Here is an 18117-nt window from a genome sequence, read left to right on the forward strand (position 1 = left end):
GGAGTTAGTGGTTCCGGTGAATGTACAGCAGGAGTTGGTGGTTCTGGTGAATATACAGCAGGAGTTGGTGATTCTGGTGAATGTGCAGCAGGAAGTAGTGATTCTGGTGAATATGCAGCAGGAGTTGGTGTTTCTGGTGAAATGTGCAGCAGGAGTTAGTGGTTCCGGTGAATGTACAGCAGGAGTTAGTGGTTCCGGTGAATGTACAGCAGGAGTTGGTGGTTCCAGTGAATGTACAGCAGGAGTTGGTGGTTCTGGTGAATGTACAGCAGGAGTTAGTTGTTCCGGTGAATGTACAGCAGGAGTTGGTGGTTCCGGTGAATGTACAGCAGGAGTTGGTGGTTCTGGTGAATGTACAGCAGGAGTTAGTGGTTCCGGTGAATGTACAGCAGGAGTTGGTGGTTCTGGTGAATGTGCAGTAGGAGTTGATGCTTCTGGTGAATGTACAGCAGGAGTTGGTGGTTCTGGTGAATGTACAGCAGGAGTTAGTGGTTCCGGTGAATGTACAGCAGGAGTTAGTGGTTCCGGTGAATGTACAGCAGGAGTTGGTGGTTCCGGTGAATGTACAGCAGGAGTTGGTGGTTCTTGTGAATGTACAGCAGGAGTTAATGGTTCCGGTGAATGTACAGCAGGAGTTGGTGGTTCTGGTGAATGTGCAGTAGGAGTTGATGCTTCTGGTGAATGTACAGCAGGAGTTGGTGGTTCTGGTGAATGTGCAGCAGGAGTTGGTGGTTCTGGTGAATGCAATTGTGGAGTTGGTTGTTCTGGTAAATGTGCATCAGGAGTTGGTTGTTCTGGTGAATGTGCAGCAGGAGTTGGTGGTTCTGGTGAATGGGCAGCAGGAGTTGTTGATTCTGGCGAATGTGCAGCATGAGTTGTTGATTCTGGCGAATGTGCAGCAGGAGTTGGTGGTTCTGGTGAATGTGCAGCAGGAGTTGGTGGTGCTGATGAATCCAATGGTGAAGTTGGTGATTTTGGTGAATGTGCATCAGTAGTCGATGCTTCTGGTGAATTTGATGTTGGCATTGATAGTTCTGGTGAATTTGATGGTGGCATTGAAGGTTGTGATGAATGGTTGTAGGAGTTGATAGTTCTGCTGAATTTACAGCAGGAGTTTATATTTTGATAAATTGTTATTGAGATGTCATTCATGGATGTAATGAAAATACAGTTATGGTGGATCTGAAATTTTTCGCTAGTTAATGAACGTGTTGTTATTACATCCATGAATAACATCTCAATAACAATTCATCAGTATATTAACTCCTGCTGCAAATTCACCAAAACTATCAACTCCTACAGCACATTCACCACAACCATCAAATCCTGCAGCACATTAACCAGAACCATCAATGCCACCATCAAATTCACAAGAACCATAAATGCCACCATCACATTCACCAGATCCATCAACTCCACTATCATATTCACCACAACCATCATTTCCTGATGCACGTTCACCAGAATCAACAACTCCTGCTACACATTCACCAAAACTATCAACTCCACCATTGCATTCACCAAAGCCATCAACTCCACCAGAAGCATCAAAGCCTGATGCAAATTCACCAAAACCATCAAATCCACCATTGCATTCACCAAAACAACCAACTTTACCATTACATTCACCAGAACCATCAACTCCACCATTGCATTCACCAAAACAACCAACTCTACCATCGCATTCACCAAAACAACCAACTTTACCATCACATTCACCAGAATAACCAACTACTGCTGCACATTCACCAGAAGCATCAACTCCTGATGTATATTCACCAAAACTATCAACTACACCATTGCATTCGCCAAAAAAACCAGCTTTACCATCACATTCACCAGAACCATCAACTCCTGGTGCACATTCACCCGAAACACCAACTCCTGCTGTATATTCACCAGAATCACTACTTCCTGCTGTACATTCACCAAAACCATCAACTCCTACTGCACATTCACCAGAAACACCAACTCCTGCTGCATATTCAACAGAATCACTACTTCCTGCTGCAAATTCACCAGAACCACCAACTCCACCATTACATTCACCACATTCATCAACACCAGCATTATATTCACCACAACCATCAAATCCTGCTGCACATTCACCAGAACCACCAACTCCTTCTGTACATTTACCAGAACCACCAACTCCAAAATTTCATTCGCCAGAATTACCAACTCCTGCTGCACATTCACCAGAACCACCAACTCCTGCTGCACATTCACCAAAACCATTATCTCCACCATTGCATTCACCAAAATAACCAACTTTTCCGTCACATTCGCGGGAACCATCAACTCCTGTTGCACATTCACCAAAACCACCAACTCCACCATTGCATTCACCAGAACCACCAACTCCTGCTGTACATTCACCAGAATCACCAACTCCTGCTGTACACTCACTAGAACCACCAACTCCACCATTGCGTTCACCAGATCCACCAACTCCTGCTGCACATTCACCAGAATCACCAACTACTGCTGTACATTCACTAGAACCACCAACTCCACCATTGCATTCACCAGAATTACCAACTCCCGCTGCACATTCGCCAGAATCAATAACTCCTGCTGCACATTCACCAGAACCACCAACTCCTGCTGCACATTCACCAGAACCGCCAACTCCTGATGGATATTCACCAGAATCACCAACTCCTGCTGTACACTCACTAGAACCACCAACTCCACCATTGCGTTCACCAGATCCACCAACTCCACCATTGCATTCACCAGAATTACCAACTCCCGCTGCACATTCGCCAGAATCAATAACTCCTGCTGCACATTCACCAGAACCACCAACTCCTGCTGCACATTCACCAGAAGCCTCAACTCCTGCTGCACATTCACCAGAACCACCAACTCCTGATGTACATTCACCAGAACCACCAACTCCTGCTGTACATTCACCAGAACCACCAACTCCTGCTGTACATTAACCAGAAGCATCAACTCCTCGTGCACATTCACCAAAATCACCAACTCCACCATTGGATTCATCAGATCCATCAACACCATAGCATTATATTCACCAGAAACATCAACTCCACCCTAACATTCACCAGAACCACCAACTCCTGATGCACATTCACCATAATCACCAACTCCTGTTGCAGAACCTCCAGAACCATCGATCTTTGGTTCACATTCACCAGAACCATCAATTCCACCATTTCATTCACCCAAACAACCAGCTTTACCATCACATTCACCAGATCCATCAACTCCACCATAACATTCACCTAATTCTCCAATTCCTACTGCACATTCACCAGATCTGCTAGGTCCTGCTGCAGAACCTCAAGAGCTATCAGCATCTGTTGCAAAAACACCAGAATCGAGAAATTCAAATTTGGAGACTTAGGGCCACTGTTTTCAACTGGTTACCACTCGTTACCTCGTTACCTCGTTACCACTCGTTACCACCTCGTTACCACCCCGTTACCATCTTGTTACCACTCGTTACCTCTGTTATAAATTATAATTATTCTGAAAAAATACTTGATTCCTCTTAATCATCAAGGAAATAGCAGGAGAGAAGTACACATTACATAAGAGAACATACCTGTAACAATTTTTTTGGTGTTTGAGCCTTCATTTTGAACAAAAATGAGAAAACATCCAAGCAAAATCTGTGTGAAAAAATGCAACTTTCAAAAACAGTCTTTCAAAGCTTTTAAGTCAATAAGCAGTACGAACAGCCACTTCTGTTGGTGTAAGTCGGAGCTACACTTAACTAATTAAACATCATTTGAAACATTGAACTTTCCTTTAGAAGTCTCAAAATCCATAAAAAAACATTGACTAACAGCCAAAACGTGAATTTCAGGCGCCATCTTGAATTTTATTCGGAGCAAGAAAGCCACGGTCGCAGTAGAATCTATTTTCTTTTCCCCACGCATCCTATGACGGCCCGAGCAAATCGATTTAATTTTATGCGAATGCCAGCAATTGAATCGTGAAAAGTACTCTGAAATTTCAGAGTGTCGGCCATCAAAGAAAACCCGAGAACCTTCGCAGGTCTTCTTGCAGAACCTTTAGAGCGCATGCGTGGAATGGGTGGAGCACGAAGAGCTGCTTGGAGGTTAGGTTCCCTAGTGTCGCCATCTTACAATTTGGTCAATGTGTATTTTACAGACCGGTCTGCAAAGTACAAAAGGTTGGGAACTACTGGAGCTTTTGATAAAAATGTTCATCAGTGATAGATATTGGCCATTTAAGACAGTGTGCAATTTGTTCAATTTAGTTGCTGCGTTGTTAGCGTTATACCAGTCTGCATTTTACCTGAGATGCTCACTTTCAGCACTGATCGAATTATGCCAAAATTTTAGGTGTAGGCTTCTGTCATCAATATTTTTCCAATCTTTTGATACAGTAACATAGGGCTAATTTAGCCAAAAAGGGAAAAATACACAATACAGGTTGCAAAAATATAAAATCATGTGCCACAAAAATACATGTCACGTGGAGTTTTATCACAAAATTATATTAGAGTGGGTTCTATTCTCGTCTTTCTCAAAGGATGATGGCGTCAGTTAAGGAGGGGGGAGGCATTTGCTCGAAGGGGTATAAGATATCAGCTAGATATAAATCATTTTCCTTGAGCAGAAGAAAATTATTTGTTTCTTCCAAAGATAAATTTACTTGCAAAATGATTTTTTTCTTCCTCTGAAAATACAAAAGATAATGAAAGACAAAGTTTTTTTTTATATACAATTTCTTTGTTGAACAATTGCGTTTTTTCAAAGATATAAACATACAAATTTCCTTAAAGAAAACACGGATTATTTGATTCTTTTAACCCATTAAGTGCCAATGTCGTATATATCAGACATGGGCTATGTAGGAGGGCCAAGCCCTCCTGTAATGCCCAGTTTGAGTTAGAAATCGTCATTTTTGGTCTAACTCGTAGGAATTGGACTGGGCTTCATGGCCAAGGAAAAAAATCAAAAGTGAGTCTTTCCAGCAAGATTTTAAGCCAAAAAGTCAAAAAAAAATGCATGCAATGCAATGCAAAATGTATTCCAATATTTATGTTGATAATCCGCACCATCTCAGCTTTTTTTTTTCCAGAAGCCTAAAACAAACAGCTTAATTTTCCTACAGTGAGCACCGCAGTTTAGCTATTTGAAATTCAACCTGTGGAAACGGAGAATTTCGTGAATTTCTCTTAATTGGCATGTTTGAGATACCTCACTTTCATTGAATCTTTCCTATGTTTCTCTAATTCGTCTTATTCGTGATTTGATTGGTACGGCTTCATCCAAGATCCTGGATGATTGCTATGGTTAGTTTTGATATTGCTAAGTGTGAGTTTTCGGTATAATCAGGATTATTATCCATATAGCGGTCATTAAGTAAGCCAATAAAGATTCGAGCGGCGGGCGGTATTGAAAGGTTCTATGACTCAAATAGTCATACCCGCGCTGAGAAAACTAAGGTGTCGTGCTTCAGAGGGCTGAAATATCATTAACCGCCCTGGTTATAGGGCGATAACGTCATTTGCGGCCCGCTCGGAACTTGATTGAAGTCGTTGCATTGAAGCGGTGAAACTAAACCGACGTCAGAAAAAAACACTTTTTGGTCATTTGCGGCCCGCTCGCAAGGGTACTCAAAACTTGTTGAAGTCATTGCATTGAAGCGAAAAGACTTTCGTTCGTTGTTGTCATTAATTCTGCCCTTGCAGTTTGATTATTAGCCCTCTAGTGCCATTTGCGCCCTCCACTTTGCGTCGGGCCCAAACGACACTCTCGGGCTAATAATGAAACTGCGCGGGCAGAAAATAACAACAACGACCTCAAACTGAACGCTATTGTTATATTTGTCCTGACAGTGTATTATTCATACGCTGTGAACACCGTGACATTATTTTGTCAAGTCAAAATATTCTTGCTGCTGTGAGCAGTCCATTTTGATTGGCATAAAATAATTTGATTTTAACAATAGCCAGTATTAGCACATTGGTACATTGAGAGATAAGAGCGAGTATGAAAAGTTATTTCATAACGTGATAAAAGAAATTTTGCATAACGCATTACGTCAAAGCATAACATCCGTGATATGGAATTTATGCAAGATGCATAACCACTTATTATCTTATTACACATATTACAATAAAACAAGGTTATAATAGGTCATACGCGTTACAAAAATTTCGTGACAAAAGAACAAAAAAGATATCTCATATTTACATAAAACTATTCTGATTTTTAAGGTCGTATGATACAAAAATTACATTAGGTTACGTTTTTAAAGAGTTCCTAAATACAAAAATATTATATTTTACTTGGAAGGAAAAATAATCTGATAATTTTAAATCAATAATATTACAATCTACCAAAATAATAACCTAAACAGAAAAAAAATTTCTTTCTGAAAATCCTTGCCTTTAAAATTTTATCTGTCTATCATTCTTAATATTTTAGCCAGTTATGTTTACAAACTTTTCAAAATTCTAGTTCGTTTGCGTCGGTTCACAGGATTTTGTTTGACTTTTTCTAAGGGACCCCGCAGGGTCTACTGTTTCTTACTGATTCCAGCACCATTCCTCGGTGTCAGCACTCAAAGTGTCACATTCAACCATTGATTAGAATTTTGACGTGAAATTTACAATCTTTTCAACATTTCAACTTCATATTTCAAGTTCTGATTTTCAGCCATAATTTTCTGTACGTAAAGTTTTAGTTTGATGTTATCACCCTTCAAATTACTGACATTCTTCAAGACCTCGATTTCTTTCTTCCGCCTGTCTTCACGAGACTTGCGAGCGGCATGATTATTTTTGCGCCGCTTTTCCCAATAATCGTTCGTTTTTTTATCATTTGGGACAAAAGTACGCGGATTTTTACGCCGCTCCAATGGTTTCGGATCATATTTGTAAGATCGTTGTTCTTTGAGTAACGCATCGTTATCCCAAAGACTTTTCAATGGCGTGCCGTCAGGTTTGTAAAACTTGGCCAAAATGGTTGATTTCTTCATCTCGCCGAAAGAATCGTATCTGTTCGCAGCTACGTCTAACATGTTATTGTTTTGGTCGTAATGGCCCGTCGGAGTCGCTCCGACGTCGTAAGTGCCACACGGTGCGTAATAATCGGGACCAATCGGTTTGTCGTAAATATATCCCGTCGTTTTTGTCGCTTCCTTGTCGTTGATTTTATCGATCATATCTTTGACGTATTCACTGGAAGAATATCCGTCAAAACATTTGATGTTGGAACAAGGTGGACCCATTTCACTGTAATTCAAAACACCTATATTTGTTGGTGCGACACTGCTGTTGTTGTTTGTCGGGTAATTGTTGTTATTGGAGTCGTTGTTGTTGTTGTAGTCAAGTTGTGCGACAGAATTGTTATTGTTGGTGTGGTCGTTGATGTTGCTTGATAAGTTGTTAGTTGTGTTGTTATAAGAAAGATAGTCTTGGTTGTTTGAAACTGAAAAGGAAAAAAAGATATAATGGTCACATAATATTTAATACGATGTAATATGTAATACATAATATACAATGTTGCTATAACATTTTAGACGAGCGTATAGGATAATTCCAGAGTTATTAAATTAGATTTATCGCATTAGATCGCAGTCTGAAATATTGAGGTAACTTTTCATTGGAAGTATTTTGAACGATGGAGACTTCAGCAAACAAGACTTAAATGTTAAAAACACGTTAAATAATTTCGACCGTTTTATAACAGAACCAAAATACTAATGGTGTGGTGACGAACAAGCATGACAAAAAAATTCAGTGACCAATTTTATCAATAAGGGAAAAACTGTCGTTTTTTATATTTGATTTCAATAAGGAAAATGAGAAGCTTTTGTCACTTGAAGAGCACGCGATGGCCCCCTTTTTAATTTCTAAGCAATGAAAGAGATAAAAAATATGAACTTTGATTTTTGATTTTTTGACAAGCACGCGATCTTGATAAAAACAAATAAAATAAAAGCAGGGGACTTAACTTGACTGTTTTATTATTTGATGATCTTCAGCTATAGAATGCGATTAAAAATTGAGAGAGGGGGAATTAATCAAAACTGTTGAAAATTATTTGTTTTTTAAAGCCGGACAATTTGTCCGGGAGAAGAAAGCCGAGTCCGGAATGATTTGTGATCATAAAAACATTCAAGGAAAGATACTATGTAAACTGTGCAGATGGAAAAGTGAAAGTCTAATGCTAAAGTTAAAGGCTTTTCTTTAACAGACTATATCTGCAAAGTCTGCAAAAGTGATTTTAAAGTGCTTTCCACGATAAAGAATTCGTTGCTATGTGGAAATAAAAAAATCTATATCAAACGTTAGATTTTGAAAAAAGTAGCAGTGGCAGAAAACCCAACAAATCAAATCTCATCTGGAAAACTACTTTTTTTGAATTTGTTGAAAACTTATATACTATAGAAGACACGTAGACATAAAGATACGTGCTGGCCCTCAAGTCATGTCCCAAAATATTTTGCATCAAAAATTGACATGATGAGTTTATAACCATCAAAAATTAAATTTAATCTATTGTAAAGATTCAATTTCATTATTAGGGAATCTTGTTGTTTGGAAGGTATGATGTAAAATGGGGCAGAGCTAAAAATTATAGATCTGAACCAACAAGTAGGATACATTAATTGAGAAATTGAAACAAGTTGTTCGATCGAAAATTTGTATAAAAATTTTGAAATAATAAAAAAAATTCAAAAGTTCAAAAAAATAAAGAAGTGTTGACTCACCCTGGTGATGTTGAAGATTGCCAGGATCAGCTGCATAATCAGTCCAATACGTTTTTTGTGTTGCCAACATTATGAAGTTGTTATATCATATATCAGTTGGGATGGGACCCTTTTTCACTTTCAATCCTTTTAGTAATTTTGTAACTTCACTGCAAGTATTAAAAAAAAGATTAATTTTTTCATTTCTTTTGTTATTGTTAATGAAAATTTCATAATAATCATTTTTCTTTTTTTTATGAAATTTTCCTTTTTCCTGCAATGCATAATGTTTCTTTATTATTTAAGAAAATGATGATTATATATTATATTTTTCATATAATTTTCTTTATGAATTATGAAAACAACATAACAAAATAATACATAAAATGTCGTGATTATTATAAAAGAAAATCGCCTTAGATGCACTTGATGTAAGAGAAAACTGTTTGTTCGATATTACGTGTAAATCTTGTTCAAGTTTTGTTTTTCGCACAGCGACCCATGCATGCATAAGGGTGGCGTGACTTCGAACTGAGTAGAAAAATCATTTGCGTGATGTTTTTGATTTGAATTTTATGTAAGATACGAACAATTGTATTATCAAAAATCGCATAATACATAAAAGACAATAAATTTATTTTTTAACTTCATCATCAGCAAAAGCGTCCTAGGCGATTTTTTCGATAATGAAATTATATTGGCGGTCACGAACCTATCTGTAATATTAGGGAGGTAAAATTTAAAATTAAAATATTTAAAACAAAATCATTGAGGAGGTTGCTGTACTTCAGGAATAATTGACAGCCATTATTTCTTGTATTCTTCTTTTCGAAACGATTGGTAATTAAAACGAAATGCGGAAAATAAACATTTTATCTCCTTAATATTTAATTATTATCTCCCTAATACACAAAACGCAAAATAAAGGGTGTTTCATTCACTTCACCTTTTTGATCTTTGATTTGCTCACAAAATCCGACCGTCAATTCATTTTAATTACTTTTTTATGATTTTTCTATTGTTTTTTCAAAAGAATTATCAAAAAAAATGTTCAGTCACGAAACTAGTAATTCTATTGTTTCCAAGGGTCAAACAGGATCTTAATACGTTATACAACGTGCCATGGGATAACAGATACTATTGCTCAGGACATTATGAACTAATTTTATGTAATGAAACATAATTGAAAAAAAATAGTTGAAAAAATTATGCTGGTTACATAGATACATTTCTGGGACAAATTTCGTTACGAAAATATTGACTAAGAATCTAATTTTACTGATTTAAGAAAAATTTCCTGGATGAGTTATACAAAAATAGCTAGAGACCTATTAAATGAATTATGCTTATTTGAATTAATTAAATTGGAGAATTCGGACGAACCTTACAAAAACAGGATATTTTTCTTAAAATTTCAATAACCCCAAAAGCCAAAAGTTCAGATAAAAATCCTATAAATCTTCAGACACCCATAAAAGCCTAGACTAGTAAACTAGTCGTTGAAAACAGACCCATATACAAAAAATCAAGCTCCAAATAAAAAGAATCGAAGGGGTGAAGTTGCGTCTCTTTTCTGAATTTCAACGACTAGAAGCTACTTCCCTCCAAAAACGTTGTTTAATTTTACAACCTTTTTTAGGTTTTTGAGAATCCATCCTACTTTTTTGACTGAATGATATTTCATAGTAACATTGAACATGGGAACATATAAATAACCGATTAGTTTACTAGTCTAATAAAAGCCCTAAGAAAATTCGAATAATCCTGAAAGAGTTCCAAACAAATTTTAAAAGATTCACAAAAATCCAAAATCTATATCTAAGTCCCAAAAAGATCATCTAAGACCCTTTAAAAAATCATCAAGCAAAAATTCTGATAACGTTAGAGATCAAAGTCAGAGCGATTGATTTTATTTAGAAAATGCCAATCAAAAAAATACCAAAAAATTTTTTAAGTAACCAATCAATTAAAGCACGCTAAATTGGATTAACAATTAATTTTTGATTGAAGGTCGATGCAATGCAATCAAGAAAGTCGTTAACAGTCATTAGCGTAATCAAAAGAAATTTTATTTGTTTGTTATTGATCAATTAGCATCGCAAAACGAACTGATATAGGTAAAAAATTTAATTAAGCTCCTTTATTTGACAGTTTGACATAAAATTTCTATACTAATTAGTATCTTCCAATAGGATGAATCACACATCAGGCCACCCATTCAGGGCAGATAAATTAGTATTTCAAATTAAAGAGTGCCTAAAAATAAGGAATGGTCTGAAAATTGCTAAAAAATCTCAATCGGAACGAAATAGGGGGGTTAGTAGAAATTGGAAAAAAAACAAATTAGGGGATTCGCTGAAATCTAATACAATAGCAGTATTTGATGTTTAGAGAAAAAGGGGATTTCAGAAAAATATGTGAAGAGTATATGGAAAGAACACGCAAAGAATAGAACAGTTATGGCGATAAGTTTAATTTTACAAATAGGTACTCATGCAATAAAATGGGCAAAAATAAAAAGAAGATAATTTGTTGAATGAAGATTTTAAGGTATTTAAGGTATTTTTCAGGAATTTAAATCTAAATAATGATTTCATGTCACAATCTGGGTACGTTTGTTAAATATGTATTTCAAAATAACACAGTTTAAAAAATTCCTTTTCTTAGCTGGAAGTTTCAACCTTCGTCTTCTGTTTTCCCTTAATGACCTTGGGCATTGGGTTTTGATGTTGTAGGGGTGAATGTTAAGTATTTCAGTTTTAATGAAATCGTACATTTTTTGCACAATTATCACTCAACTCTCCTTTTGTGAGCTGACAGTGTTGATAGACCTCATAAAAAGCAAAAGAAAAGTTCAAAGCTAATAAAGCAAATATATCAAGCACAATAGAACACGCAAGCCTTCGTGACACTCAACAACAATACACTTTACGACACAAAAACATAAAAAAATCAATTTGAAAAAACATTGTTCCACCCTGAGTGCCGACGTTTGAAAATTGACGTTAAATGGACCTTCAAAGAACGTTCTGGATGTTAATTGGACATTTAAAAGATGGCGTGAGTGAGTTATATCACAAGTTAAATTTCTGATAAACTATTTCCCCTCAGAAAGGCGTTGAAAGTGACTGAGGAATTTTTTCTCGAGAGCTGGTCGAATAAATTTTGATGCAAAAGGAGAAAAGGAATAAATAACTGTTGGCCAGCGCAAAAAAAATTGGATGCAACGTTGTTTTTGAGTTTTAGGATGCTTTGAGATGTTGAAAATTGAGTAAAGTTGAAGCAAGTAAACTTGGCTGGAACTGATAACGGAAGATCATCAGAAAATATAAGAATTCCAAAAACTAAAAATGAGTAGCGAGCAAAGAAACGAAAAAGACATTTGCAGCGCCGGCAACGTAGTTACGAAAACTGAACCTTACGATGGACAAAATTACGACGTAAACAGCAGTTACGATTTCAAATTAATGATGCGAGATCGAAAATCACACAATAATCGACATTATAAATACAACCCGAAACCGTTGGGAAAGAAAAACTCGCGTAAATTCGTTGATGAAGATAATAAGACGGAAGATTATTGGCAGAAACGAATTAAGAACAACGTGGCCGCACGCAAGTCACGTGAAGACCGACGACGTAAGGAATTAGAGACACTGAACAAGCAAGCGCATTATGAGAAAGAAAACTTGCAACTACGCATGCTTATCGAAAAGATACAAGCAGAAAACCAATATATGTTGTATGAAATTACTTTACTGAGAGAAGAAAAAGGTTGCCCAAAATTTTAAAGTGACTTTTAATTTAAATAGAAAGTAAATTTATTATGATTATTTTTCTAATTTAGATAATTATTCATTACATTTTGTGACGAGAATTCAAGTAATACCTGACTTTCACGGCCCGGCACTGATCTGGCCTTGGCTGGAACATGACGGTTCATTGAAAATGAAAAAGGTCATGGGCGACAAACTTTCTGAGTTTACGGCATATACTTTGATTTGATAAAAGTCAAAATCAAAAATAATTTTCAGTTATGGACGGTTTTCAACCTCTTTGCGATCTTCATCTCAATACCTGAAAAATTTAAAGGTTCCATTTATAAAAACTAATTTCAGTTTGATGTTATGTGATTTTATATTACTTTTTCTGGGTTTGCATATATAATATAAATTGTGCTTTAATAATATCGTAATAATCTTCTTCTATGTGAAGTTATAGTAGCTTTCAAGAAAGAAATTTAACCTATATTAGTTGATTTTTCAGCTTGATCAAATTATCTCGCTTTCAAGCAAGGTAATGGCCTTCTTTGCAGAGCCCCTTGTTCGATTGCCAATGTTGCACTATAGAGTTCACTAGTTATCAAGTTATCTCATATTCCGATGGCAGATTGGCGGCCTCCCTCGCTAAATAAGCTCTAAAGGGAGCAGGGCCAATTTTCTTTCGGACGTCATCCCCAGTCGGGTTCAGCTACCCTTACGCGTAAGCCTATAAATATTTAGGTTGGGCTCACTTATCCCCGAAAACAAGGGTCCCCGCTGCAAAATCATTGACGGCGGTGTGGTGAAACCCCGTAATTTAAAACTTCCAAATGTTGAAAAATGTTCACGACTTTCAGTGTGTCAAATATAAATGTCTGCATCTGGGTGCCAGATAACTATGCGGTTCGCTTAGCAAGTGGACGTACATTATCTCCATCTGGCGAACGGCAGTTTTATATTTGAAGCATTTGTAAAAGTTTAAATGTATTTTTGAGGATAAGGGTTGAGTGCTATATTATTGAAGTTCTGAAAAATTCGAGTTTTCCCTGTTCAAAAAAGAACCAATTAAAATAATTACATGCACAAGTAAAAAAAATGTTAAACTACTGAATATTCAATATTGAAGTTAATTTACCGCTTTCATGAATCCAAACAATTTAGGATTAGAATCGTCTGTGATTTACCAGAAAGTTCTATGCTCTATTCGGTTAAAATTTAAAAAATAAATTCAAGATTCAAGTGAAAATGTTTTCAGTTTTAATTTGAGCATCATGCTTGTTTCAATTATCAACGCATGTATAGTTTAAAGTTAATTCTGGATGGCCATGTATTTGGCTACAATTAAGACACGCCCGTCCCAGACTCCTAATAACATCTTCATTTGTTCGATATGTTTTTCGGAAGGTCGACGGATAGTGGCCACTTTCAGCATCTTGGTAATGAAATTCTCAATAGAGTCGATACAGGGAATGTTTTGTGTTTGCCAGTGCTTAACCAATGGCCCAGCATCAATCAAAACCTCTGCAATGGATAAGGAAGCGTCTTTCATGGATTGGATTCTTGGGTTGCCGAGAGATAGACGCTGGATGCGACTTAAAAGGTCGTTGATATTACTGAAGACTTTACGGAGCTGGTGAAGTTCTTGAGGTGTTGAGGATGGATCTTGTGGTGGTTTTTCTTCTTGTTCATCAGTGTTGGTGACAGATGGTAAATGTTGACCATTGGAGATGACCAAGGTGTTCTTGTTATTACCAGAGACCAATTCATTGTTGTTGGATTTGTTGTTGTTAGACTCTTCTTTGGTTTCTTCCTCGTTTGCGTCCTCATCCTAGAGAATACAAGGAGAAACAAATCAACCTTTCGACCCTTGAAGCGCGGGAAGACCGGGTCAGATCCCTTGATTTTGTTGTAGAAAGAAAACTATTTTGACTCTGGTCTCCTCAAGTTTGAATTTTCTTTCACGTGCTCCACTACTAAACTAGACACATTAATATATGCCTAAATGAAGACAGTTGCCCTCTTATCCAGCATATATGTTTGAACACAGACAATGACCAAAAATAAGAATCAGAAAAAATGCTCACATTGATGGCAGCTTCTTGGATATCTTGATCTTTAATGATATTATCATCATCGTCTTTAGATGTACTTTCGTCGTCATACATAAGTGTGATAATGGTCTTCATCATGCCTGTCAAAAAGATTGTTTACATAATTACTACAAGAAGTGGTAACAGGCCTCTGATGACCGTAGCTTAATAGCTAGGCTATTTATCTCATTTTGCAAGATTTTACTACTTTATCCTGGGGGAAAAACCAAACAATGAATATACATTCGCAAATAACAAGTGATACTTTTATGGACCTACCTGGTTATGCATTTAACACATATATAATTGTTTCTCATAAAAAAAACGTTTAGAAACCAAAATTTCATGCTCTTGAATTATTCTTTCATATTCAAGACTTCGTGAGCATAAAAAAAAACATTTATCTCATCAAAAAATTGAGTAATTTGGCTAAGAACATTGATGTATGCTTATTAATAGTGATTCTTATAAATAAAGATGCGTTTTTTGAGCTGAAAAGTTTTTATACAAAAATCTACTTGACCCATCTTTTACCTACTTTCAAGCAAAAAATCAGAAAAAAAAACGATCCAATATTTCACACCCTTTTTTTAGCCGTTTTTTGGCCCAAATTTGCCCAAAAACATTTTTTTTCGAAAATCGGGCTCAGTCACATTCGAGGGTTTATAGTTATGCATCATTGTGCAAAAAATCATAAAGAATGAAAAAGCCAATCTCGAGAAAAGCTAATACCTAGGTAATTGATAATGTGCTTATAAAAAAATATCGAATTTGGCCAGTTTTTCTATAAAAACACGCCAAGCAACCAAAATTTCATGTCTAAACACACATATGCTTCAAAAGTAAGCCCTCGTGAGCAAAGAAAAACATCTATCTCATAAAAAAATTGAGTTTGACTAAGAACATTAATGTATGCTTATTAATAGTGATTCTTATAGATAAACAATGCGCTTTTTGAGCCAACAAATCTTTTTGCAAAAATCTCCCTGAGCCATCTTTTACCTATGATGGTACCCTACTTCCATGCAAAAAATCAGAAAAAATCAATGATCCAATTTTTCACAAAGTCAAAAAACCCGCTTTTTAGCCGTTTTTTGGCCCAAATTTGCCTAAAAACATTTTTTTTTTCTCGAAAATTGGGATCTGTCACATTCGAGGGCTTATAGTTATGCATCTTTGTGCAAAAAGTCTTAAAGAATGAAAGAGCCAATCTCGAGAAAAGCTAATACCTAAGTAATTGATAATGTGCTTATAAAAAAATATTGAACTTGGCCAGTTTTTCTATAAAAACACGCTAAGCAACCAAAATTTCATGTCTAAACACACATATTCTTCAAAAGTAAGCCCTCATGAGCAAAAAAAACTTCTATCTCATAAAGAAATTGAGTAATTTGACTAAGAACATTGATGTATGCTTATTAATAGTGATTCTTATAGATAAACATGCGTTTTTTAAGCCAAATAAATTTTTTTGCAAAAATCAGCTTCAGCCATCTTTTACCTATGATGGTACCCTACTTTCATGCAAAAAATCAAAAAGATTTAATGATCCAATTTTTCACAAAGTCCAAAAAACCCGTTTTTTAACCGTTTTTTGGCCCAAATTTGCCCAAAAAAATTTGTTTTCGAAAATCGGGCTCCGTCACATTTTGGCCACCACCGTTTTGCACCTTTGTACCAAAAATCAAATGAATCCTATGATTCAATTTCGAGAAAAGCTGGTAACGAACGGACGGACGGACAGAGGTGAATTTATAGGACCTTCACCCCACCGGGGTAGGTCCAAAAAAATATATAGGTTAAAGTAGTTAAAATATCAGTTTCTGCGACGAGAGACGAAAACAGTTTTTTTACATTTTCTTCAAAGTTTGAGACATTAGTGGAATGAATAAAAGTTCGATTCCCTCGAAATCCCCTCTAATAAAAATGGCGTTCTACCTCTAATCTTTCCAGCAACTAAATGGAAATCTTCCAAAAAGGTCACGTGATAATGAATGTGAGTCACAATGATGCTTTCACAAAGTTTCTGGAAATTTCCAAATTGTCCAAGTAAGTCATCCAAGAAGGGAACCTGTTGTTCTTTCATTTTCTCAATTTCCGATTTCACTTCTTCAGTGTTAAACTCCTCGTGCATTTTACTGACCAGATGTTTGACATTGTTGACATAAGGAACACCTTGGTTGTTACGGTCAAGCTTGAAAATAGCTGTTGAAAAATTCTGCATTGCCATACAAAAACGTTGGTAGATACCCTTCATTCGCAACATAGATTCAACGCGTTCGTCCAATGCTGCAAGCTTTTTCAGCAAGTCTTTGCGATCTTCTCGGAGAACTTTGATAGTTCTGTAAGAATGGATATCACCTTTGATGACGTCATCGCCTTCTACTTTGAGAGGGACCAGCGTTCTGGCGCATGTCATTTGGGGTACATCGTCACCCCGAGGAGTGGTTCGTGGTGTAGTGGAGGCTATAATGAAAGTAATTTTTCTAAACCAATGGACAAATTTAATTAAACAGTAGGGTAGAAGAATAGAAAACCAGGCTCCGTCACATTTAAGGCATGACCATTTTCCGTCTTAGGATAAGCTAATACCCGACGGTTTATGTATCGAATGATATCGAAGACGACGGTAAGAAAAATGACACAAAACAAAGTCGATAGTTAATGTACGGCTCTATATCGCCTTTGCTAACCTAAACAGACGACGGTATTTTGGTGTTTTTACCGTCGTCGAGCAAAGTGGACGGTGATTTCGGAGACATGTCAACTTTCCTTTATACCGTCCCCCTCGATTTATCTCAAATACATAAACTCGCTAATGAGCCGATCCCGAGAAAAAGCTGGAAACGTAAGAACGGGCGAACAAACGGAGAGTTGAATACAAGAACAAAGGTTAGATCTAAACGATGAATTTGACCACAACCCTTTTCGTGCCTATGTCGATAATAATCACAATTCTACAATCTTCGAATGAAAATTAAAGTTTTTGGCTGATACTTCAAATCTTATCCGTGAAAAGTTAAAATTGCTTCAAAACCATTGTCGTTATTTGCTGACACGTGGAAACGTTTAAAAACGCTCTGTACTTAAAAGTGATAATTATAAGTATACCTGATTTTGAGGTTGATCGTTGAGTTTTTGGTTTCTTCTCGATGTTGTTGTTGTTGTTTCGCGGGCTCTTCTTGTTTGCATTCTTACTGTTCGATAAATTGAGTTGCTCAAGTTCCGCCATTTTGAATTGTTTTCGTTCTACTGTTTTTTATCTTTGATCGAAGTTTGATTGAAGTCAAGGAAAAGCTGGTTGGAATAATTCAATAAGTAGTGAATTATAGTCAAATTGTGAAGTGCCTTGACCGATGTCTCAAGCCCGCTAGATCCAGAAGGTAAAAGACAGAAATATCTTGGGATAAAGAAAATAATTCTAAATTAGGGAAGAAAAAATAAGAAAAAAATAAATATTAAAATATACATACCCAAAAATCTATAAATAATGAGATATTGTTGCAATAAGATTCGACGGTGGACGATTTTAGAAAAACCGCAACATTATTCAGGTTAGAAAA

At 36.3% G+C, this 18117-nt stretch overlaps 5 protein-coding genes across 5 annotated transcripts; 1 reads left to right on the top strand and 4 right to left on the bottom strand.

The window, feature by feature from the left end:
• Positions 1 to 4: 4 nt before the first annotated feature.
• Positions 5 to 1152, bottom strand: LOC136815673 (uncharacterized). The gene is made up of 2 exons (XM_067072117.1): positions 178 to 1152; positions 5 to 43 (listed from the first exon to the last, which is right to left on the bottom strand). The coding sequence occupies exons 1-2, from the start codon at positions 1150 to 1152 to the stop codon at positions 5 to 7; spliced, it is 1014 nt and encodes a 337-aa protein (XP_066928218.1).
• A 184-nt stretch (positions 1153 to 1336) lies between these two features.
• Positions 1337 to 3607, bottom strand: LOC136815674 (uncharacterized). The gene is made up of 4 exons (XM_067072118.1): positions 3575 to 3607; positions 3072 to 3144; positions 2179 to 2844; positions 1337 to 2127 (listed from the first exon to the last, which is right to left on the bottom strand). Exons 1-4 carry the CDS (start codon positions 3605 to 3607, stop codon positions 1337 to 1339), a joined length of 1563 nt encoding a protein of 520 aa, XP_066928219.1.
• A 2441-nt stretch (positions 3608 to 6048) lies between these two features.
• Positions 6049 to 8875, bottom strand: LOC136815650 (ras guanine nucleotide exchange factor P-like). Its single transcript, XM_067072094.1, has 2 exons — positions 8725 to 8875; positions 6049 to 7439 (listed from the first exon to the last, which is right to left on the bottom strand). Exons 1-2 carry the CDS (start codon positions 8792 to 8794, stop codon positions 6616 to 6618), a joined length of 894 nt encoding a protein of 297 aa, XP_066928195.1. The 5' UTR covers positions 8795 to 8875; the 3' UTR covers positions 6049 to 6615.
• Positions 8876 to 12053: 3178 nt separating this feature from the next.
• On the top strand, positions 12054 to 12494 carry LOC136815675 (thyrotroph embryonic factor-like). Its single transcript, XM_067072119.1, has one exon. The coding sequence runs from the start codon at positions 12054 to 12056 to the stop codon at positions 12492 to 12494; it is 441 nt and encodes a 146-aa protein (XP_066928220.1).
• Positions 12495 to 13461: 967 nt separating this feature from the next.
• LOC136815652 (uncharacterized) lies at positions 13462 to 17977 on the bottom strand. Its single transcript, XM_067072096.1, has 4 exons — positions 17666 to 17977; positions 16493 to 17020; positions 14549 to 14655; positions 13462 to 14292 (listed from the first exon to the last, which is right to left on the bottom strand). The coding sequence occupies exons 1-4, from the start codon at positions 17784 to 17786 to the stop codon at positions 13774 to 13776; spliced, it is 1275 nt and encodes a 424-aa protein (XP_066928197.1). The 5' UTR covers positions 17787 to 17977; the 3' UTR covers positions 13462 to 13773.
• Between the last annotated feature and the right edge of the window lie 140 nt (positions 17978 to 18117).

This window comes from Clytia hemisphaerica, unplaced genomic scaffold, assembly GCF_902728285.1.
Source record: "Clytia hemisphaerica strain Z4C2 unplaced genomic scaffold, Clytia hemisphaerica genome assembly, whole genome shotgun sequence".
NCBI classification, from domain to species: Eukaryota; Metazoa; Cnidaria; class Hydrozoa; order Leptothecata; family Clytiidae; genus Clytia; species Clytia hemisphaerica.